Below are 24,385 nucleotides of genomic sequence, written 5' to 3' on the forward strand. Positions count from 1 at the left end.
TCTTGCCGCATCCCATGTACATTTACTCAACCATAGAGAGACGCATTCCATAATTTGCCGCAAAGTGCGACATACAACAACAACAATAACAGCAACAGGTTTTGCAGTATAGCAAGCTGTGGCGGAGGAGGAGGAGGAAGAAGAAGACGGTGGTTGGGCTGTCAATATCGATTGTTAGACTGTTGTGGCACTCCTTCCAGCCCCACCCTCAATGATATTTTTGATTGTTTAGGCCGCCTTCCAATACCCGCGATCAGTTTTCTGATAGGCGAGAAGAAGTGCAGCACCTACTACACATCTTCTGTGGCTCTGTCGCAGAGTATGCCCCTGTTTCGCCTCTCATCGTGGTTTTTGATGGGAGCCTATGCAGAAATGGGATAGGCATGTTGTGTGGGTTGATGAATGAATGAACTGGATAAAAGAAAAAATGTCCTGTTGTCCTCCCCTTCTTTTGCTGCCCTCTTTCCGGCTGCCTTCATCGGACGCATCAGACCGTGGTCTCAGCTCAAAGAGAACAGGCAAAAAGAAGAGAGAAGAAGTCCTCTGCCTCCTTAAGCAAAGCATCCGTTAAAGCTCGCAAAATAAGACTCAACCTTCTGCAGCCCACATTGGATCCATGAAAAGGTTAATTCAGAGCTGTGAAGCTGCAGAAACAAGACACCCTTCTGCAGCCCACGTTGGATTCATGAAAAGGTTGATTCAGAGGTGTGAAGCTAGGAAAACAAGACACATCCTAAATCTGCAGGCCACAACATTGGATTCATAATAAGGTTAATCCAGAGCTGCGAAGCTAGAGAAATAACACACACTCTTACTCTGCAGCCCACGTCGGATTCATGAAAAATTTGATCCAGATCTTTGCAGGTTCTCCCATAATGGACCGGAAATGGCTCATTCCACTTATCCTCAGCTCTGTTTTGTCCCTCCTCCTCCTCTTGGCTGTGACTATCACACTCAGCTCATCCCCCCACGATGCCATCTCCTCTGTCCTCTCCCTCATCCCCTTCCGAGATCCTAAGGATTTGTTCGTTGAATCACAAATGGCTTCAACCTTGCCATCGACCCTCCCGAGCCCTCCGAGGCTGGCCTATGTCATACAAGGATCCAAAGGTGATGGCATGCGCATCAGGAGGACCCTTCAGGCTCTCTATCACCCTCGCAACCAATATGTTCTGCATTTGGATCGAGAGTCACCTCCACGTGAGCGCGTAGAGCTGACTCGGTATGTCAAGCTGGAGCCAACTTTCATGGCAGAGGGAAACGTCCATGTGATTACAAAGGCAAATCTTGTCACATACAAGGGCCCTACCATGGTTGCCTGTACTCTGCATGCAGCTGCAATTTTGTTGAGGAAAAGCAAAGACTGGGATTGGTTCATCAATTTAAGCAGCTCCGATTATCCACTTGTCACTCAAGACGGTGAGCTTTCTTTCTCTTTGAAAAAGTGTATTTATAAATTAACAAAATCATCGTTGATAGAGGGTACACAATTTCCAAGGTTGCAAAGCACTGCAGTCTGATGACCATAATTGACGAGGCTTTGGTGACATACAAGCGATCAGATTTTGTTGTACTGTGACTATCCCGAGGCTGCATGTACTGTGACTATCCCGAGGCTGCATAGCCTCCTGAAAGGCCAGAGCAAGTATAACGTTTGGATGGACTGGAGCTAAGCATACAATAATCTAAACCAGATAGTCACTTGCATTGCCTCCTGGTATGCACCTATTAAGGGTAATGACTGAGTAGTTAGCCGGGACTCATCCAAGAAAACATTTTGAACCATAGTAATGAAAAATGACAAGAAAAAGTTGCAACAAGTGAAGAGCTTGCATTTCAACAAAGAAAGGCAAAGTCCAGAGAAGATGCATCAGCCTTGGAGCTCTCTAACAGGCAGATTGAGGATTGAAGGTCCAACTCCAGACCTGGCCGGTAATCAGAGGAATCTCACACTTCTAATGACCTACCTTACTTCACCAATGAAAAAGGTGGGATCACTCTGCTGCAACGTGGGTTTGACTAGCTCAGTTGTGCCTGCCTGTTCAAGAATTGATCACAACACATCCAAAGCTTTGTTTGTTCCATAGAGATTTCCCTCACCTCTTTGCTGCAACATCAATCTGACTTGATCAGTTGCCTGCCTGTTTATCAGATGATCAGGACATTGAGTAATGTTTTGTTTGTTTTACTGTGATTGCATTCAAGATTATGATTCTGCTTCTTGACTGCTTAGGTCATTACGATTGCCTTCAAGATTATGATGCTGTTTTTTGCTCCATTGTTTGCCTTCATGATTAGGATACTGCTTCTTGCTTGCAAGTGCTTTGGTAAACCAGTATAAATTCAACGTTCAGATTGATCTTTACAGAGAAGCCAAATCTCAATCCAATAGACATGAATGGGGCACTGGCCTCTGACTCAAGGAGTGGGGCTGGTGATGAGCCGATGGAGGAGTTGGAGAAGCCAAAGACCACTCCAGCAAGTGTGTTGCACCTAAGACAGATCCCAAATGCAGCAGCAGCAGTCCGCCAGTGATGATGTGACAGGCTGTGATGGTGGGAAAGATGCTAGCAGTCCTCCAGGAGGCAAAATGTAGGCTCCAAGGACAGCAACCAGCAGCACCTCAGTAAGGAAGGGCAGCCATGGGCCAAAGGCAGCAAAATGCAGGTATAGGCAGCCTCCACTAGTAGTAGCATAACCCAAACCAGCAAATTCTCTGCCCAAAAGAGCATGGTCAGAATTAGCTCTTTGGCGATGAAGGAGATGGTGGTGAAGAGGGCAGCAGGAGGTCACTGTGATGGTTGGGGGCAAAATGCAGCAAGGGAGTGATGGTGATGACTTGCAGGGATAGCAAATGGTGATGAAAAGTGTGGCAATAAATGGATGGGGAGTGGCAGCCCACGACTTGGCCATTGGTCTCACCAAAAAAATTTAACAAATTTTCAGTCCTTTTTAGGGCTGGCTTTGGAGTTTGGGCTAGTAAATCGAGATTAATTTATGTCTTATTTTTACTCGCACAACTCCCCCTCTTCAGTCCAAAAAGGTGCCCAAGGGAAGAGAAAGCATAACCACACCTTCATTTACCCAAAGGATCCCACTCCAAAGAGACTAAGGGATTGAATTGAGGGTGTCAACATAGGATGGCCCAAGGACCTACTAGGATTGTAGAGGTGATGGATATCTTCCTTTTTTGAGTAGCATGATTTGATGGGTCCTCTTATGGAAAATATATCTATGGCTCTAAGCTCTATAATGTATAGTCATAGTGCATGACCACCCTCAAGGATATCAAAGAAGCAATGATGAGCTGCATGTGGATCCAAGTCGACCACTTTGAAGATATAAAAGGGAGATATGCTTATGTGATGAAAGGGTTTTCACGTGAGTGAGTGCCCAATGGGGTAATGCAAAGTTTGAAAACATGTGTGCAACAAGTGTCACTTGAGAAATGGCCTTGTCGGGGAATGGGTCACATGCTGAAGCATCCTTTTATAAAATGATTATCTTGATACAAGTAGGAGATGAGACAATGAGATGAAGAGATAATGACAATGGCTTGTTGAGAAACCACTTCTTTAGTTCACACACTTCATTTAGGGTTTTGCACTGACAGTCCCAAAAAGGGCCAGTGTCCACTTTTTGGCCATTTTTTCAGTGGGCGCCCACATAGCGGGGCACTACCCTAGACAACTTATGTCTATAAATAGGTAGTCACTTCATTCATTTTTTACTAACCACCCCCACCACTCTTCAATCATTCTTTATCTCTCTTCCTCCGTCATCAGATACCCTTCCGTTCTCTCACTAGTCCCTTCCACTACCCTCACACCCCTTTAGGAGGACATTGCGGTTCGTGGCTTGTGGTTGCCTTCACTGTTCCTCTTTTGCTTCAGGTGCCGTGTTTTAGCATCAGGCCTTGTGTTTGGACCATCTTCCATATCGCCTCACCATCATCTACTTGGCGTCAGCATCCTTTCCATCATCATCTCTAGCTTGGCGTCAACATCCTAGCCTTTGGCGACAGTCCACATCATCGAGTGCCATTGATTTCATCACTCGTCTATCATAGGGGCTGTTGGGACGACTTGCGTTTTTGTAGCCTGGCTCCTCCTCCATCACTTGGCGTCATTCGTCTATTACAGGGACCACTAGGACTTGCGTTTTTGTAGCCTAGCTCCTCCTCCATCACTTGGTGTCATTTATCTATCACAAGGGTTGTTGGGACTTGCGTTTTTGCCGCTTGGCTCCTCCTCCATCACTCGGCGTCACTCGTCTCTCACAAAGGTTTTAGGACTTGTGTTTTTGCAGCCCGACTCATCTTTCATCATCTAGCGTCATTATTATCCACTTAACGTCAACATCTGGGCTGCTCTCCTTGTGTTTAACAGCTCTGACACTCTAGGATTTGTGTTTTGCTGCCGAGGTCTCTCATCGGTATTAGAGGACAATGGTTTACTTCCTCGACAGTTGGTGATCATCTTGCACATTTTCGACGGCATTAGAGGACTGCGCTTTACTCCCTCGATAGCTGTCCTTCACCTTCGAGTGATTCCTTCGATAGCTTGGTGCTTGGAGGGCTGTGTTTCGCTCACTCTGCTGTGCAGATTCCCATAGGTATTGCGGCTTGATTCAGACAGGACAATGCAGTTATCTTCTGAGCTTTGGCTCTGTTGTATCAACTTTTTTTCTCATAGCATGATACAGTGCATCATCACCGTGTTCTTGTGTATCCGAGTTTCTTTTCTCTCTCAATGTTTGCCATACACACGCTGTGCTACTCCCCGCAAACCCTAGTGTCTCTTTGCGCCGTTGCTTATTTTGATATGTTATCAGAGCATACCTGTTATTTTTGACATGGTATTAGAGCACAGGAGCTCAAAGAGCTAAAGATCATGTTCATTAGAGAAGGCAAAGACAGGTTGCGGGTTCGGCATTATTTATTGATTTTCCCCTTCATTTCTGTTGCATCACCAAGAGGCCGAGATACCCTTCTTTTCCTCTCTAACCCACTCTCCCCTTACAGATTAACACTCCGGTGCTATGAATTCTCCATAGGAAGATGGACAGGCCACTGGGTGCTTCTCTTCTGGCATCATCGAACCCCCACCGGTGCTTGCCGCCATGGACCTTTGCTCCCTACCCCGCCAGAGTATATGAGTCTACCCATAGATACTTGTGCTACCTCTCCCTTTTGGGCCATAGAGTTTATTCTACATCGGATTTTAGATTTTTATGCTCAAGGCAATAAGACGCATCCGATGTGCACTAAGCCCTTTCGAGCCATAGGAGGATCGAGTGGTACTACGACCTCCTTGCGATCGCTGCAATGTGCTATGGAGGTTGCTTCTACTTCTTCTAGCGTTTCAAAAACGCCACCTCGACAACCCGCAGTTTTGCAATCTGCTCCATCAAGAGATAGTGATTGTTGGCTATCATCTCCTTGACAATCCACTCCTTTGAGAGACAGTGATTGTTCAACATCCTCCATTACTTTGGCTCTGCTGTCCACTCCATCGAGAGACGGTGATTGTTGGATACCGCCCCCTCAACAATCCGCTTCTTCAAGAGAATGATTGTTCGAACCCTTCTATTACTTTAGCTTTGCAGTCCACTCCATTGAGAGAGAGTGATTGTTGCGCGTTGCCCACCCTTGGCTCACCGACTACTCAGGTTTGAGAGGCCACCTTTGGGAGCTCTTTGATATCTTGGATACCCTAGATACCTTTGTCGGCACAACCGACGGCACTTCCTTTATCATCAAATGATTCGGAGTCCATGATCCATGAGTTTTTAGATTTCTGCCAAGAGGGATTCCGAGGGGGATATACTCTCTTTGCCCTCAAAGGGGGCTTCTACTTGTTTGGCTTCAGAGGGGCGTCTGCACTCTCAAGGGGGCACCTCCTCATCATGAAGTTTCTCTTCAGTCATTCTTCACCCCTCTTCCTCCGTCATCAGACACCCTTTCCTTCTCTCACTAGCCCCTTCCATTGCCCTCACACCCCTTCAAGAGGACATTGTGGTTCATGGCTCGTGGTTGCCTTCACCCTTCCTCTTCTGCTTCAGGCACCCTATTCTAGCATCATGCCTTGCATTTGGAGCATCCTCCGCCTGGCATCACCATCATCTACTTGGCGTCAGCACCCTTTTTCATTAGGCTCCACCTTCACATGCGCTTCTTAGTGTGGAGATATTATCCTTGCCTAGTGTTATCATCTCCAGCTTGGCATCAACATGTTAGCCTTTGGTGATGGTTCATATCATCGAGCGTCAGTGATTTCATCACTCATCTATCACAAGGGCTGCTGGGACTTGCATTTTTGCAGCCTGGCTCCTCCTCCATCATAGGGGCTGTTGGGACTTGCGTTTTTGCAGCCTGGTTCCTCCTCCATCACTTGGCATTGCTCATCTCTCACAGAGGCTGTTGGGACTTGCATTTTTGCAGCCTGAATCCTCCTCCGTTTGGCATCATCTCTATCCACCTGGCGTTAACATTTGGGCTGCTCTCCCTAAGTTTGACAGCTCTGACACTCTGGGATTTGTGTTTTGCTACGCAAGTCACTCTTCGATATCGGAGGATTGTATTTCGCTCCCTCGACAACTGATGATCATCTTCCACATCTCTGACACCATCAGAGGACTGTGGCTCCCTCGACAGCTGTCCTTCATTTTCGAGTGATTCCTTTCGATAGCCCACTACCTAAAGGATTGTGTTTTACTCCCTTCACTGTGTAGATTTCCACAGGTGCTATCACCTGATTCAAATAGGTCAGTGCAGTTATCTTTTGAGCTTCGGCTCTACTGTATCAACTTTTCTTCTCATAGCATGATTTAGTGTATCATCACCATGCTCTTCCTGTGTTTTTGAGGTTCTCTTCTCTCTCAGTGTTTGCCGTACACACTCTGTATTACTCCTCGCAAACCTTAGTGTCTCTCTGCACCGTTGCTTATTTTGACATGGAATCAGAGCATACTTGTTATTTTTGGCATGGCCAAGTCCTTATGAGTACTAAGTAGGGAAATTGGTGATCGTCCCCTCTTATCATAAGTTGATGCTGAAGGTGGAAGGAGAAGTAAGAACTACTTCTCTCCATCATGTCAATGTTGAAGGAAAAAGTACCCGATGAAGAAGAATGAAGTACAATTAGAACTTTGTGAAGAAAACGATCTGCGTGATAGCTCTAAGGAAGCCTTTTATGTATCTTGGAACCATGTTGGTCCAAGAGGTTGGAGCTTATCCAATGAAGAAGCTATCATGGGAGTGCCAAACTATCCATGTCACTAGCTTGGCCAAAATTGGTAGGTTTGTGCAATGTTAGTTAGCCCATGATCAATCAAGCATAAGTATATGCATGAGACCTTAGAACATGCATACCTCTACTTCAATGAAAATGCTTTTGGTCATTGGTATTTTTAAGAAAGGCTAAAGAGAGAACCCACTAGCAAAAGGTAGACAAGCTCAAGATGTAAGAGAAGAAATGTGTAGTGGAAGAGAGAATATAAACTTGAGCAAGCCTTGCAAGAATTTGAAGATATGCAGGTGGGAAGGGGGGTCACATCTCGATCAATACAATAGGCTTGTGGACCAATGGCGGCACAAAATGCTTCACAATCCTCTAGACTGGATGGTTGTGTGGGAAAGTGGGCTTGGGGGCCTAAGTCCAAGGAAGGAGCGGCAAACCATTTAGACAATCCTTCCGAAGTTGAGGAGGTTGGTAGAGGGGTATCCATAGGTCACATGACTTGCGGGTCTCCACTAATCAGTGCGGGGACCTTGGGGGTGTGGTGGGTGAGACACATGTGTAAGAGTAGGATCTTATCATTTAGATGTGCTTTCCCAAGCTTGGGATTAACATCTGATTAACTCCTAGCTTGTTGGACAAATAAGGCATTGCATAAGTTGTGTAAGACATGGGTAGGTCCATCCATGGTAGGATTCAATAGTTGAAAGCCAGAGATTAATTGATTATTTAATGTGCAAGTGCAAAAGTTCACTTTTAAATAATTGGGAAATTTTGAACTTTTGTGCCAGTTTCAATCAAAATATTAAATTTGGATACAAGGGCCAAGGTTCGGGCATAGATTTTGAAATCAATGGTTTGGATTATGCTTTTTGTGCAAAAATGTCTAGGAAAAAGTTGAAAAAATGTAAGTCAAGTTTGTGTACTAGTTTTGTGTACATTGAGTTAAATATCCCTGCATTCACACATTCGCATGCTTCAACATTCCCTTGTTTCTATTCTTCATTTATTTTTACTTTTGTTTCGTTTGTAGATTCTAGTCTCTTTTGTAGGGTTTTGTATTTAAGCTTAGGACTAACATGTAGGCTTGCATCGGTTCTTCTTGGGCTGGAGACATGGGTTGCTTGTCATTCCCTTGTGGTTTTATCTTGCTTGGAGACACTCTTCTACATAGCATGGAGGCTTCCCCTTGTGAGTCAGATCTTGCACTACACGAAGACCGACTTTTGGTCTCTCTTCCTCCTACGACATTGACATCCATGGTTGAGAGGTTGTTCCTACCCTTCATTTGGTATCTACAAGTTTTTGCATTTATCCTTGACATTAGTCTCCCTTCCCTATTGTACCTAAAAAGGGCGCTTGGGCAAGTGAGCGATTCCCCAGGAGGGACACTATGTAAGTGGCACCTTGCTATGGGCGCATTCATCTATGAGTGTCATTTTGCCTAGCACTTCTAATTAGATCATGACTTGTCTTTACTAGTAGTTTTATTATCATCACACTGTTATACTTTTTCACCCCTTTACTTTATCACCAACACTCTCCATGGATGGTTGGGCTAGTCTTTTGTTTTGTGATGTTGGATTTGACCATCTCTTTATATCCCCCCATGGGCATAGGTACTAATAAAGAAGAAGAAGAAGAAGAAGAAGAAGAAGAAGAAGAAATCTAAAGTGGATTAACATTGTCTTTGTAGGTCCTAGTAGGCCATCGAGAAATCAACGAGCACCTTGTTTGATACCTTGGTCTCCTTGGGGTGGCCCTTTGGACTCCCAAGGCAGGCCATTGGGAAACCGACGAGCATCCTTTGTTTGATGCCTTGGTTTTTCTGGGGTGCCCCTTTGGACTCCCAAGGTGAGATAACCGCCACCTCTTGACATTGACATCCATGGTTGAGAGGGGGTTCCTACCCTTCACTTGGTATCCTTTTTTTTGGCATTTATCTTCAACATTAGCCTCCCTTCCTTGTTGTACCTATCCTTTGCTTTGCATGATTATCATCATCTTTGTAAAAGGGTGCTTGGGCAAGCGAACATTTTCTCGAGGGACATTGTCCAAGTGGCACCTTGCTGCAGGCGCATTCTCACATGTAGCATTCATCTATGCATCTCGTTTTACATAACGTCCTTGAGCAGATCATGACTTGTCTCCATTGGTAGTTCTATTATCATCACCCTGTCATATTTCTTCACCCCTTGACTTCGTACCGACACTGTCAGAATATGACTGCTGTGAAAGCAAACCAGAGAGATAGTAGGGTTTGCAGGGAGAAATAGAGTGTGTACGGCAAATATTGAGAGAGAAGAGAAAGAAACTCAGAAAATACCAAAGAAGATGATGATGATGAATGATGAATCACTGAATCATGTTAAGTGAATCAGGTTGATACAATGGAGCCGAAGCTTTGAAGATAACTGCACTGTCCTGTTTGAATCAGGCGGCATCACTTGTACTTTTGCTAATTTGGGAACTCCTTCCAGCCTGTTCTTAAGGGTGTCGATCTCTTCATCTTGTGCTACAGCTTTAGCATGAAGCAACAAGCATTCCGTTTCCGACTTCATAATTCGTTCAACGAGCTGGCGAGTTGTAGTACTGGGGGCATTATCATTATCTTTCTGAAATTTATTAATGCAGTTGGTGATCAGCTGCTCAATTTTGACAAGTTCCATCCCTGTTGGACTGAAGGTAGCTCCTTTTTTCATTTTTACTGTTTTCTGACTCTCTGTTTTGGTGCTTCAGGCTGGTAAAATGCTCTCATGCCTGTCAGTGTTTGCCATTCTTTTTGTTTCTGTCATTTCTGAGTAGCAGAGAAGGTGTAGGGAAAAGTGCAGGTCAAAAAGATGGCTGCCAGCAAGGTAAAAACAGGTAAAATTGTTATGGTGGAAGGCTGGTTGCAGAGATGGAAGGTGGACAGCACAGTAGTGGACCAGGGCAGGGCAGGCACAGGGCAGGAAAGCCAGGTGCAGGCCAAGAATGATGTGAGCAGGTCTGCAGGTGTGTTGAGCTGGCAGCAGGTGTCCACATGATGGCATGGGCTGCAGGCATGAAGGAGTGACAGGGTTGGAGGCATGCAGCAGAGACAGGGCAACAGGGTTGCAGGTGTGCAGGACTGTGATTGTGCAGGGTTGCAGGTGTGCAGCAGAGATAGGGTGACATGGACTGCAGACGTGCAGGGTTGCAGGCATGCAGCACACAGAGAGAGAGAGAGAGAGAGAGAGAGAGAGAGAGAGGAATGCAGAAAAGAAGGAACAAACTGCCCTGCTTTCTAGTGTTGTGTTCTGGTGCTCAATGGGGTTGTCCTTTGGCAGGCGGCTCTTTACAGATTGTGAGAAGCCTTTTCTTATCCCATTGCTTATGCAATAATCTTAGGGCCCCAGCTCCCATTAAGCTTTTGTTCAGAATGATCCAAAGGCAACCTCAGGATACAATTTGTAATGCACCTTGGCATCACCAACATTCACATGCTCATACACTGGGAGGTGTATGAAATAGATGGGTGGATGATCCGGCTAAAGATGCTATGGCAGGCTGCAGTCATGGTGACTGGCATGACTGTGTGCAAGGCAGTGTTTAGACTTGAGTTGTGGATCTTGTTTTTCAGTCTGAACGAACATCCATGTGCTCATATGCTGGGAATGTTGATGTGATGAAGTAGATAGGTGATGTGACAGGAGGTCCGTATGGCTGGCAATTCTATGGTGGGCTTCAGTCATGGTGAGTAGCATGATTGCATGCAAGGTGACTAGTCGCATGTGGCAGTTGTTGAGAGTCAGGCTGTGGATCTTACTTTTCACCAGATGGAGCTAAGATTTATCGTGACTGTCCTGAATTGGGCAGGGACATGCTCTGTGGATGGACTGTGGGAGGGTGCTGGATAATGCACAGCTTGGGCTGTTGGAACTTATACCTTGTACAGATCTCATATTAACTGCTAGGAATATGTGTTTTTAGGATCATTTTTGCCTTTGGTTCCTCTTATCTTTCTATTGAGTTGTGCATTTAGGACCTAGTCTCCTACATAAATGTTGCTAGCTTGCTAACTATGCATATTCATGGACACATTCTCACAGCTAGATGCTGTGCAACCTTCCAGTTTCACACTACATTTGTGTGTGCCCAGAGAAAGGAGCAATTGCATCATCAATACAACAGGTAACCTCCTCCATAGTCAAAAGGGAAACAAACCTGGAAGAAGATTCTTCTAAACCATAGCGAACATCCTTTAGTAGACTCTAACTAGAGTTATCCACTCTCAAACCTGGAGCCTCTGTATTCATGTCTTGTAAAGTGATAGATTCATTGATGGTTTATCGCTATCGTTTGGTGGATCTTCTCCTTATCTATATATATACAGAAGCTACACTTCAAAGTGTGCAATATAATATATTTGTACGTTGTGTTGGAGGGATTGTGTAGTATCTCTAGATTACAAGAGGATCCTGTATTATTCTTACTGGAATAAGTTGTATTATTGTGTGGACTCATCAATTCACATATAAATTCATTAAACATTTTGGTGCTTGTTCATATAAACTGAGTTTCCTTTTTTGTTTTTTTGGCTGCAGAGTTACTTCATGTGCTCTCCTATTTGCCTAGAGATCTGAATTTTTTGGACCACACAAGCAATCTTGGATGGAAAGAGTAGGGTTCAGAGTTTTTATCTTCATGTTTTGTAAATATACTGGTATCTGTGTTTTTTCTGCTCGTTGCCAGGGCTTACAAATTATTTATCTTGTGATTTGATGCTGTGGATAGGTATCAGCGGGCCAGACCCATCATTATAGATCCTGCATTGTATATGTCCAAGAAATCTGATCTATTTTGGGCTACACAGAGGCGATCCGTGCCAAGTGCATTCAAGCTCTTCACAGGTGAGCTCTTGCTGAAGCAGTGGATTTGTCTTTTATTATTAACATCTATCATCTAGGGTAGATTTTCAAAACAGAAAAGATTTAAGTGGGACTAAGAGCTGATTTAATTTGTAATATTTTGTTCTGCAGTTTGAGAAGCTAATATTTTGTTTCTGCAGTTTGAGAAACATCACTGTAATTTATTACTGAAAAGAATGCAGGTCGTTTCATGGTTTCTGGTCTATTGACTATCTTGTTCATGTTTATCAAGCACATAACTGATTTAACAACTTTTCCCTGTGCCAACTCAGAAGCGAATAGTGGGGATGAGAGCTGATTTATTTGTAATCTTTTGTTCTGCAGTTTGAGATACACTAGTGTAATTTATATTGAAAAGAACTCAGGTCATTTCACGGTGTCTAGCATGTGCAGATACTACACTAGGTTCAGAACATACAGACATGCACAATAAACACTTGTAGATCTAAGACTAAGAAGAGTAGAATTCAGAATTTAAACATGCTTCAAAATCTAAGTACATGTGGACCAATGAAAATTGGAACAGCTTTTACAAAATCCATTGAGGAATATAAGATTATTGACAATTATATAGCAAGCTAGCATTGGGAATATTTAAGTGCTCTGTCCAGACTAACATAATGTGCATTAGATTTGCAACGAACAGCAGTGAAACACATATGATGCTTTGGTACCAAATAGGTATATAGTAATACCAATGTCTTATTGCTTGAGGCAGTTTTTGTTGTGAATAGAAATTGCTGAAGTGTACCTGATTCTTAGCCCTCCAGGGCTTTGGAAATGGGGCAGGGGTGCATAGACAATGAATGGACTTCATGGATAGCACATGAAATGGTTTCAATTTGACTATGGCCCTTGAAATCGACAATCTGCACAGAAGATTCACAGGAAATAGTGTGAATTAGTGGAATGTAGACGTTCTGTCTTTTCAACAACATAATCAACATTCACATATGAGATGTGCATGTAATCATAGACCATACGATATGATTCATATTGCCAGTTTTGGGACTTGTTTGGAGTAATCTGCAGCCTATAGTTGCTTTTCAATGACCGTACAAAACTATACTCAATTGTGTGTAAAGACACGTGTGAAGCACATCAATGGGAAACGTCTGATATATGGATCGAAGAGATGTGGGATATAGCTCTCAATGCAGTCTGAGCAGATTATGGCTGTCCCATGTGCCAAAAGTGCATCAAAAATGTTGGATAAGACAAGGCTGATCAAACAGTTGAGAGGTGTGGGTTATAGCTTGCAATGTAGTCCCAACAGAATCCAGATCATGACTGTACCAGACCTCATGAAAAATGCTGGATGAGCCGGGCTGATCGTCTGGTTTCCTGATGAAGTAACGGTGGGAATGTGTGGTGCAACCTATTGGTCTGAGGCAGAGGTTGTCATTATCAGTAGCTGCCGAGGGAACAGGTGGGGTATCCAGTCTGATAAGCTATCCAGGAGCAGGTTAGATACCCAGCCTAATCAATTCATTCTGAACTCATAGAATTTCAGCAACTCATGGACCTGCCCATCTCCAGCACAACTCATACAATGTTTTAGACCACGCCAAAAGAGAGTTCCAAATATAAAACATGTCCCTGGACATGCTCCACCCTTGAACCTTCACCTTGATCTCTCATCCCCCGGTTGAGGAGTGCTCCCTCTGGTTACTCTATTGCCCTCTTCTCATCAGCAATAGTGCCGTATCGATGGAGGGATGCAGCAGCTTTGATTTATCTCATCTTTTTCAAGCACACGAGGTTTTCTCCTGCACGCCCAACACCTTGAGCGTCCCTCCATGAAGGAACTTGTTTGTACCTAAATCTACCTTTGGGGGTGGGGATATTTGTGCATGCAAGTCTGGAGATGGCAATGACTACCTATTGGCTCCTCTTGCATCTTGATCAGCCTTTTGTGTTTGGACCAGACAATCCCATGCCCTTAATTTGTAGAGAATGTGGAGATCACTAGGAGCCAAATGTAGGAGCACATGCTATAGTGGGCCGGAGCTAGGTACATGTGGGCTAGAGCTTCTCACTGAGCAAGGGCTCGCATGCGTGATCAACATCTATCAATGGACAATTGGTTGTCTACTGCGACTTAGCAGTATCATCTGCACCACCCAATAGCAGTGCTTCCCGTGGATATCTCAGAGTGGCTGGTTCATGAGGCGGCCTATTTCTACAGCACTCGTGAGACAGTTGATGGCTTGGCTTTTAGAGGCTCATTATGCAGTGTAGAAAGGGGAGCAGGTGAGCATCATCCCCTTCTTGTTTCCTCAGTCCAAAAAGGGGATCCCCTCCTGTACCCTTAGGCTAGGGAGGGGAGTGGATGCGACTCTCAACTAACAACCAAGCGCTATTGTGGGAACCTTGACTCACCTTCTTTCTCATCTTCAAGACAATCACAACATTGTCATGGGTATACATTAGGTGCTCTAGAACATCAATAATCTCCAATATAATGGAGGGCACCAAGTCCTAGGATGTTGATTGTTATGCCAAAGCTTCAATCAACTCTAGCCCAGCCCATAATCTTTTATAGCACAAGCTACTTGCTGGCAAGCCTAATGAATCATGAAGATACTTCCAAGGGGGGGTTTAAAATACTCAGGGTAATGTATAGGTGCCCGTCTCGAAGTGGAGACACGCACTTCAATTAGATTGATTTATCTTTATGTCATGGATGATGGCATTGCTATAGCAGTATGAGAACTGTCTGTAGATACATAGGTTGCTCATAAGTTATGGAGCAAGGTTGACACCAGATTAACAAAAATTTAGTGGTGGCTTGTTTGAGGTGAACACCTTCGATAGAGCTGGGCACTAGTGTTAGGATCTGTTAGCATGTCACTTTTAGTGTTGTCAGTCTTTCATCTCCCAATTGTGAGCTCCTGTCAAAGTTGGATGGAGACATGGGAGCTTTGGCATTTTAGTGTGCATTTCCGGAGTTTTGTGAGCATTTTCAACATTTCCCAGCCTGGGCCACTCTCTCAAGCACTGTTTTGTCTTCTTGACTTTATTGCCATGTCAGCTGTATTTTTCCTGCATTTTTAATGCTGCCTGCATTAAATGCAGTCGGCCAGCTGGCAGCCGATCGGCCAGCATCAGGCCGGCCAGTTTTGGTCCTTTTTTGCTATTTATAGCAGGCAGGCTGGCTGGCAGATCTCTTCTTTTGCAGGCGGCTGTTCCAACTGCGAGCACGCTCCTCCATCTCCGGTGCTGTTGCTGCCATCATCATTTCTTGCCAGATTTGGTGCCCTCACTGACACCTTGGGCTGCGTGTAGGGACTGATGAGCTCATCTGTTTGTATTCAACATTTATTTGAGTTAGTGCAGATTTCTTTCTTTCTTCATCTTCTTGCTGTCTTCTTTCTTTGTGTTTGAGTTCCTTCTTCCGTTGTGCACTCTCACATGGTATCATTGTCAAACAAGAGATCATAGAGGAGTTTCTCATCGCAAAGACCACCCCGAACTAACTTGCAACCTTCACTAGATTTGGGTTTGCTGTAAATGCAGCCTTCCAAGCCCTAGGCAACTGCTCTCCCTTGCTTCCCATCTTCCTTGCTGCCCAAGTGATTGCCTTTCTGGCTAGATGACATCCTGTCATGACGACATGTATTTTTGAAATTTTAGTTAACATGTGGATTAATTTTTAATCACATGGTTAAGTAAATGTTGCATATTTGAGGTGTAACTAGGGTTGGAGTAAATTTACAAGCTTGGGACTCGAGGAAATCACAAGATGTCAAAGGCAAAAGTTGCTATAAGTTATGCCGCACAGGTACTTGGTCGTATTTGGTGCTAGCTGTTGGCCTAGGTCATTCATTTGGCCATAAGTGTAAGTTGGTGATACTAGAGAAGTGGTGTTTAATGGTACCTAACGCCAATCTGATGGTCAAAGATGGTGTAGAGACTCGTCAATGGAAGTTGGCTAGCCAATTTAATTATTGGCTAGTCAGATTATTTTTTTGGGCACCAAAATAATTATTAGATTAATTTTCGGACAGGGTAACAACAGTAAATGGCTGATTTTTTTCAGTTTTTTGCAAAGAAAGTCTGAATTTTCTCTCATCTCCCAGCCTTTCTATAGCCTTGCTTCGAAGATCACAGCATTGAGATCACCAGAGGTTGAGAAATTTCAGATTTCTGCACTGTAAATCCTAATCTACAGCATAAATTAGGTTTTACTAGCAGCCTCGAGAAGTGTGTCAAAAATTTGAAGCTCCAAGTCTTGGCTTCCATAGGGTTGAAGCTGTTTTTAGTCAAATTTAGGTGGAGGGACCAACAAAACAATGAATTTTGGGCATTTTCCATCTCAATCAAAGCGAGTGAAGGCCAATTGACTGCCTGAATCGAGGGGCAAATCAGATTGAAGCAAGAGTTGCTGGTCATTTTGGATAGCAAGGGGAGTTGGAATACCGAAAGGGATTGAAAGAATCCCATTGTACATCAACTTCTTCTTCAATTAAGTTAAAGAAATACTGAAAGGGGTGCTAGTTTTGGGGCCAATAGGATGTCCATTGTCGAAGGTTGTAAGTTTTTTTGCATTTCTCAGTTTTGTAATAAATGTCACGGCCGTACTAAGTTGTAACTGGAAAATTACCACCTTTCCATAGAAGGAAGGCTGTTTTCACCTTCTCTGGCTGCAAAATGCAAATTTTCTTACCTTTCTGCTATCTGTTTGCCCCCTGGCGACAATCCTTGACTATAGGTCACAGCTTTCTAGGCATAGGTGACACCATTTGGGTGTAGGCGACATCATTTGGGTGTAGGTGACAACTGATTTCTTTTCTTTTTTTGCTTTTTGTTTATCAAATGTAGTTTTCGAGGTGATTGCAGGTTCTTGGAAATGTGTCAACACCAGTTTTTTGGCTTTAATGACTTGGAGAATGAGGACTCTAATCATTCTTCTGAGCGACGGTGAGATTATCTGAGGTCTGAGTCCCTTGTGCAGACTCCCTGTTTGGAGTGTCCCTACCCTGCTCCCTCCCTTCATGTTTCTCATAAGGCACAGTCTACTGGCCTGAAGATGCCTTACATGGCATTGGTTGTACAAGTGCTCGTGCTTCCTTCTTTGCCCAAACAAGGCAAGTTGGATGGTTCCAACTATTTTCTATGGTTATGTAAGGTAGAGTGTATTCTCAATACCTTTGATCTTTGGGAGTTTATTTCTCTTGCCATTTCCTGGCTCGCAGAGTACCTTGCCCTAGGGTCATCGATGGATCGTGCAGCCCTTTGGGATCGGCTCAACTCTTGAGCCCGATCCTTCCTCTTTATGAGTCTACAAGATTCTATCTTGGCCCATGTTCGCAGATTGAAGACTACGATGGAGGTGTGAAAGACACTTGCGTCTCTTTATCATTAGAAGACGTTTTCCCATAAGATCTTATTGGAGAAGAAGCTTTGGATGCTCAATGTTGATGACTCTCCTTCCATGAAGGATCAAAGGATGATATCTTCAGAGGATTTGGCTATGATTCTATTGACTTAGCTACCATGTCCTAAGTACGATGTCTTCTATACCAGCCTTTTGACTTGGAGGACCCGGGATAGTCTTCTTTGGGAGGAGCTTTCATTGCTTGACTTGAAGCATGACGAGCGTCTTAGAGAGGTGGGGACTAGTGGATTTGGCACCACGAAGGATTTTATTGTAGGTACTAGGGAGGGAAGAAGAAGGGGAAGCCACTAGCTAAGAAATAGGACACGAAGGATGAGAAGAAGCTCCAAGTGCCCATACTGTGGGAGGGGCACTTATCTTGAGGAGTAGTGTTGGCAGAAGTATCCCTATTTGAAGCCTAAGGAGGCGTCCAAGGATTTGAAGGCTACACCCACTACCATTGAGTCCATTTTCATACTCTTGTTTGAGATGGAGGATACGACTCTTGCTTCTTCTTCTTCGGAGAAGCCTTGGCCTGTGGATAGTGAGGCTTCTTTCCACATGACCTACCGATAGGTTTGGCTTCAAGATATGTGATTCAGTGGGGGATCTGTCACCATTGGTGACAATTCTTTAGTCCCTGTGTATGGAGTAGGAACCATTCCCTTGTTGCCTGATTGGCATTCTTCTTCAATCCCTCGCTATCCATAAGCCAAGGCTTCTTTTGAGGAGAAGCCTTGGCTTGTGGATGGTGGGGCTTCTTCCCACATAACCTATTGATAGGATTGGCTTTAAGATATGTGATCCAAAAGGGGGACTCCTCACCATTGGTGGCAATTCTTCAATCCCTGTGTATGGAGTAGGAACCATTGCCTTGTTACCCGATCGGCATTCTTCTTTGGCCAAAGTCCTCTATGTACCAGATTTGGGTTTTAACCTTTCGTTTGTTTATGGGCTTACATAGCTAGGTACTTCAATCATCTTTTCCCAGGATGTAGTTATAGTGGACGATGCTTCTTTAGGCACCGCTCTTTGGGCAAGTACATAAGAGGATGGACTCTATATACTCATAGCCCTTGTTGATCTTCACATGAGCTTGGATTGCTTTGGCATGCTTGTCATTGGCATTTGAATCTTGATGCTATTTGGCAGGGTGCGAGGAGAAAGATGGTTGAGGAACTTCTCGATTTCCCTCCCATTCACACACTATCCCAGCTGCTTGAGGAGCAAGCAACATATGTAGCCTCATCCACAGGTTGCTACTTGGAGAGCTTCTACTTCGCTTGAGTTGATTCACACCAACCTTTGTGGATCTATGGGCATGGCCCTTGGGAAGGCAAAGTACTTGATGTTGATTGTTGATGACTTTAGTTGTTATGTGTGGCCCTATTTTTTGGAGTACAATAGCGAGGTGTACTTTTGTTTCTGCGAGTGGAAGGTGTTTGCGGAGAAGCAAACCTCCTTCAAAGTTTGCAGTTTTCGAGCTCATCATGGTGGCGAGTTTTATTCTAACCTATTTTTTGAGTTTTGCATGGATCAGGGTATTCAGTAGAATATTCCCATCCAAACATGCCATATGAAAATGGTGTGGTGGAGAGTGCCAATTGGACCATGCTTGAGATGGCTTGATCGATGTTGGAGCATAGGGGTCTTTCACATTCTTTGTGGGTAAGGCCATGGCTACTACTGTTCAGATCCGCAATAGGTTATCTACTTCGATATTGCAATATATGACTCCCTATCAGGCTTTTTTTGGGAATTAGTAGTCTGTTTTCCACTTTTGCATCTTTGGATGTAAGGCACATGTCCATGTGGACAAGAAGAAGAGGTGGAGCAAACTTGATTTCAAGTTAAAGAAGCTTATCTTTGTTGGTTACAGTATGACCATAGAGGGCTATTGGCTCTATGACCTAACGACTCCAAAGATCGAGGTAAGCGGGGATGTGATCTTCGATGAGGCTGTAGCCTTCGAGGATCCTATTGACGGTTCTCTTGTTTTACAGGTGGTTCTTCGTCTTTGACTTCCCCCCATCCCCCAAAAAAACCCCTTGGCACCCCTTCTTCGTCTCTGACTCCTTTCCCTCCTCCCACACCCTTTCCCCTTCCACTCTTGACGGCTCCTTCATTGAATACTTTGTCATTGAGTATTCTACCCCTTCCCTGTCTTCTCAGGTTTTCTCTTGGGGGATTGAGCCGTCAGAGAGGGAACTCTCTTTATCGGGTGAGGGGAATCCACCTTCCCTTAGTGAGGGGGACTCCCTTCCATAGGCTTTATAGGTACTAGAGGCTTCTTGGTCTCCTTTGCAATGGAATGAGTCTATCACCATTTCTTGATGGTGTCGGCAGCTCATGTAAGATTTAGGGATTACTCGGTTTCTTGAGATGCCTCTTGGTCCACGCAAGTCAACCAGGTTATAGGGTCGGTGGGATATTGATGAGGCTCTTACACAGGATGTTTGGTGTAGTGCTATGCAAGGTGAGCTCGGTTCTATTGAGCGAAACTAGACTTGGGAGTTGGCTTCTTATTTGAAGAAGCGCAAGGTGATTGGTGTGAAGTGGGTCTTCAAGATCGAGTATCTTGCAAATGGGACCTTGGACAAGCATAAGGTACAGCTTGTTGCCAAGGGATTTTTTGAGAGAGAGCAGGTTTGGATTTCTTTGAAACTTTCGCCCCAACAGCTTGGATATCCACTATTTGAGCTATTCTGGCTTTAGCTGCCCATTACTATTGGTCTGCTCATTAGATGGATGTGAAGTTTGCCTTCTTGAATGGTGTCTTGGAGGAGGAGTTTTATGTGTCATAGCCTCCTAATTTTCTTGTGTAAGGGAAGGAGGACCATGTGTGTAATTTGCGGAAGGCCCTTTATGGCCTAAAGCAAGCTCCTAGGGCTTGGTATCAGCAGATTGATTGATTCTTCTTGGGCAGTGGCTTCCATCGATAAGATCATGACCCCAACCTTTATTACAAGGTTGTGGATGGTAGGTGCATCTTGGTCATCTTGTATGTTGATGACCTCATCATTACAAGGAACGACACATAGGAGGTTGATTGTACTCAATCAACCTATTGGGCGAGGAGTTCAACACAATGGATCTTGGGATCCTACATTTCTTCCTTGGATTGAGACCTATTAGATGGCATAGGACATTTTTATCTCGCAGCATAGGTACATCTTCGAGCTTCTTTTGGAGTTTGGCATGACTGAGTGTTGGCCTATTTCATGCCCCATGGAACTAGAGTCCAAGCTTTTGGCAGCAGGAGATCCACTTAGTGATGCCACTTGTTACAGGTGCCTTGTTGGCTCTTTGGTTTGGCTGATCCATACTTGACTGGACATCTCTTTTGTGGTGGCTTTGTTGTCTTCTTTCATGAAGACTTCTTCTTAGGCTCACTAGAGAGCCACCTTGAGCGTTCTGCGCTACCTATAGGGGACTCGATCCTATGAGATCATGTATGGAGAGGGGGCCACTCTTTTAAGATGGAGTGACTTTGATTAGGTAGGTGATGTGGACTCACGACGGTCCACTATTGGTTATGCCTTTTCCCTTGGATCGGGACCTATCTCTTGTAGTAGTAAGAAGCAGCCTAGTGTGGCTTTTGCATCTATAGAGGTTGAGTATTGTGCCCTTTGTTCTACAGCTATGGAGGCAGTTTGGCTCCATTGTTTGTTGGTTGAGATTGGCTCAAACAAGACCTATGGAACTGCGCGTGGACAACCAGAGTGTCCTTGCTTTGGCAAAGAACCATGTGTTTCATGCTTGTAGGAAGCACATTGAGGTTTAGAACCACAATGTTCAAGAGCAGATTGTGGATCCCGAGTTAGCAGTGGCCTATTGTCCTATTGCGAACAATGTGGCGGATCTCTTCATGAAGCCTTTGCCCAAGGCTTCTATGCTTCATCACATGAGATTGTTGGGTCCCCAGACACTCGCAGGATATAAGAGGGGGTGTTAGCTTGTCACTTTTAGTGTTAGTCTGTCATCTCTTGGTTGTGAGCTCTTGTCAGAGTTTGATGGAGACATGGGAGCTTTGGCATTTTAGTGTGCATTTCCTGAGTTCAGTGAGCATTTTCAGAATTTCCCAGCCTGGGCCACTCTCAGGCACTGTCCCGTTTCCTCTACTTTATTGCCACATCATCTGTATTTTTCCTGCATTTTTAATGCTGCTGACTGTGTTAAATGCAGTGGGCCAGCTGGCAGCTGGGCTGCCAGCATCAGGTCAGCCAGTTTTGGTCCTTTGCTGCTATTTATAGCAGGCTGGTTGGCTGGGGCAGGTCACTTCTTTTGCAGGATGCTGCTCCAACTGCAATGGCACTCTCCTCGGTCTCCAGTGCTGCTGCCACCGTCATCATTTCAGGCCAGATCTGGTGCTCTCACTGATGCCTTGGACTGCGTGCAGGGACTGATAGTCCACCTATTTGTGTTCAGCATTTATTTCAGTCTGCAGATTTCTTTTTTCCTTCTTCTTCCTGGTGGCACTCTCCTCAGTCTCCAGTGCTGCTGCCTCCGTCATCATTTCAAGCCAGATCTGGTGCCCTCACTGACGCCTTGGACTGCATGCAGGGACTGATAGTCCACCTATTTGTATTCAGCATTTATTTCAGTCAGTGCAGATTTCTTTTTTCCTTCTTCCTGCTGTCTTGTTTCTTTGTGTAGGAGTTCCTTCTTCCGTTGCACTCTCTCACAGGATCAACTGTTGGTTTCCATTGAATGTGCATTAAGTGAAGTGCTACATCAAGTAAAGTATCTGCCAAGAAATGACAGAAAACTGCAGTGAGAGGAGGAAGCAGCAATGAGAAGCTAGAAGGCAGCTAAGAGGAGCCAAGGAGGAGGAGAAGGGAGGGAGGATTGAGAAGGTGGCATCAGTGAGTAAGGGCAAGTAAAGCAGTGGTGGGAAGAGAGGGAGGAGGGGAGGTGAGTGCAAGGGGGAAGGCAGGCAGAGAGCACCTTGTGAGCAGTTACTACTTGGCAGCACATGAAGGGGAGAGCAAAGGAAAGGTGAGGAAGGACAGAAGACACGAGGGAGATGGGGGTAGGCAGCTTCAAATCGTCACATGAATTCTCTTTTGCTTGCACTGTGCATGGCTCACTTGAGCTTCCAAAAAAGTAATACTTAAATTTGGGTTAACATGCTGACATTACCCGAAAATAAGTCTCAAGTACTTGAAACTTCATGCCAAACCCAGACTTTGCAAAGTAAACTTAAAGCTAGAGCTAGTGTTGCATTTAGGTTCTGTTGCTACTTTGAGTCGTTGTAGCTGAAAGTGACTATTTGTTTGTTGGATAAATGAAGAAAGAGATTAAAGTGAAAGTTGATTTCATAGAGCGATTCAGGTTGTAGGTTTTTATAAGGTGGTGCTTAGTTGCAATTCTATGATGGGGATGTAAAAGGTCTGGTCTCAAAGTCATTGTCTAATTTCAAAATAATGCAATACAAATTGCAAAAATGGAGGATGGGTTTTGTATTTTGATGACTTGTGAAGTAAAAATAGTCGATGGCTCTTGCGTTTGGATAGCTTGTGGAGTAAAAATAGTGGATGGTTCTTGTATTTGGTTAACTTTTGGAAATAACACTCAAAATAACGGATGGCTATGCAAAAAACCTGCCTTCACTGGAAGGTTGTCAGGGTCATTTTGCCCCATGCCTTCTGCCCGCAAGGATGGTATTTCAAGAGTTTATAAGGAAAAATTGTATCTCAGTTTTAACCCTGACCCTCTTGTCATGCAGGTTCAGCCTGGGTCATCCTCACACGTTCTTTCATCGAATACTGCATATGGGGTTGGGACAATCTGCCACGCATCATGCTGATGTACTATGCGAATTTTGTCTCATCACCAGAGGGATACTTCCATACTATTATTTGCAATAGCAAGGAATTCAGCAACACAACTGTCAATCATGATATGCATTATCTCAGATGGGATAATCCACCAAAGCAACATCCCCTTCTGCTCACTCTTGATCATTTTCAAGGAATGAACAACAGTGGTGCCCCTTTTGCAAGGAAGTTTACTGAAAATGATCCAGTCCTTGACAAGATAGATAGGGAGCTGCTTGGACGAAAGAAGGGATTTTTCACTCCTGGGGGGTGGTGTATTGGTAAAGGTGAAAATGGAACAGATCCATGCTCGGTCGTGGGTGATTCTTCTGTGATTAAGCCTGGGCCAGGTGCCAAGAGGCTTCAGCAACTGATTTTGAACCTTTTATCTGAGAAAAAATTTCGGCCAAATCAATGCAAATTCAAATAAGCAAAAGGTTGTCCCGTATTTAACATGCATGAATGCATGCGCCGCACGTGCACACACACACACCCCCGAGAGAGAGAGAGAGAGAGAGAGCTTGTGTGCATGGCTTCTCATTAGCACACAAGGTAGAAGGGGAAGAAGGGCTTTTCACAAGAAGAGATTTATTTGTTGAGAAGTGGCACATTGCCACCTACGTACATTTTTTATCTAGGGGACAGCCAACAAAGCCATGCCGTGCAGAGGTTTGGGTTGGAGCCCAACCAAATGATCATGCATAAAAAGCTTTTGTATTGTTATAGGCATTTTCCCTCTAGCTCTATTTGTTCATACATGATACTTTGTGTCTTGGCTTAGACAAGATTATTTAAATAGATTTGGTAGGTAGGACTGTTGTGTTTCTAATTTACATGGAGGAGTATTCTCAGCTCCACCATGCAAATCTTTTGACTTCCAACCTTTTGGAAGTGCATGTACTCTTTTGGTATATCTATGCTTATCTTTGGGCAGCTAACAAAACAAATGAGATAAGCTCCCAACTCCTCTTTTTGTGTGTATTTTGTAGTGTTGTAAGAGTTGTTTGACAGAATCAAATATTCAATTGGTTTCCCCATCACGTACGTATCCTAAACATC

General features: G+C 44.3%; 1 protein-coding gene across 2 annotated transcripts; it reads left to right on the plus strand.

The window, feature by feature from the left end:
* LOC148010639 (beta-glucuronosyltransferase GlcAT14B-like) lies at nt 1–23,762 on the plus strand. Of its 2 annotated transcripts, XM_087671778.1 has the most exons (5): nt 1,287–1,419; nt 9,676–9,923; nt 11,804–11,879; nt 11,994–12,109; nt 23,236–23,762. In XM_087671778.1, the coding sequence occupies exons 2-5, from the start codon at nt 9,767–9,769 to the stop codon at nt 23,754–23,756; spliced, it is 870 nt and encodes a 289-aa protein (XP_087527904.1). In that variant the 5' UTR covers nt 1,287–1,419; nt 9,676–9,766; the 3' UTR covers nt 23,757–23,762. The 2 variants fall into 2 exon arrangements, with proteins under 2 accessions (XP_087527902.1, XP_087527904.1); XM_087671776.1 differs by lacking the exon at nt 9,676–9,923 and having other exon boundaries at nt 1–1,419.
* Nucleotides 23,763–24,385: the final 623 nt, after the last annotated feature.

Source organism: Lygodium microphyllum, chromosome 29 (genome assembly GCF_053477565.2).
Source record: "Lygodium microphyllum isolate KBCC chromosome 29, Lygodium_microphyllum_v1.1.10, whole genome shotgun sequence".
NCBI lineage: Eukaryota > Viridiplantae > Streptophyta > Polypodiopsida > Schizaeales > Lygodiaceae > Lygodium > Lygodium microphyllum.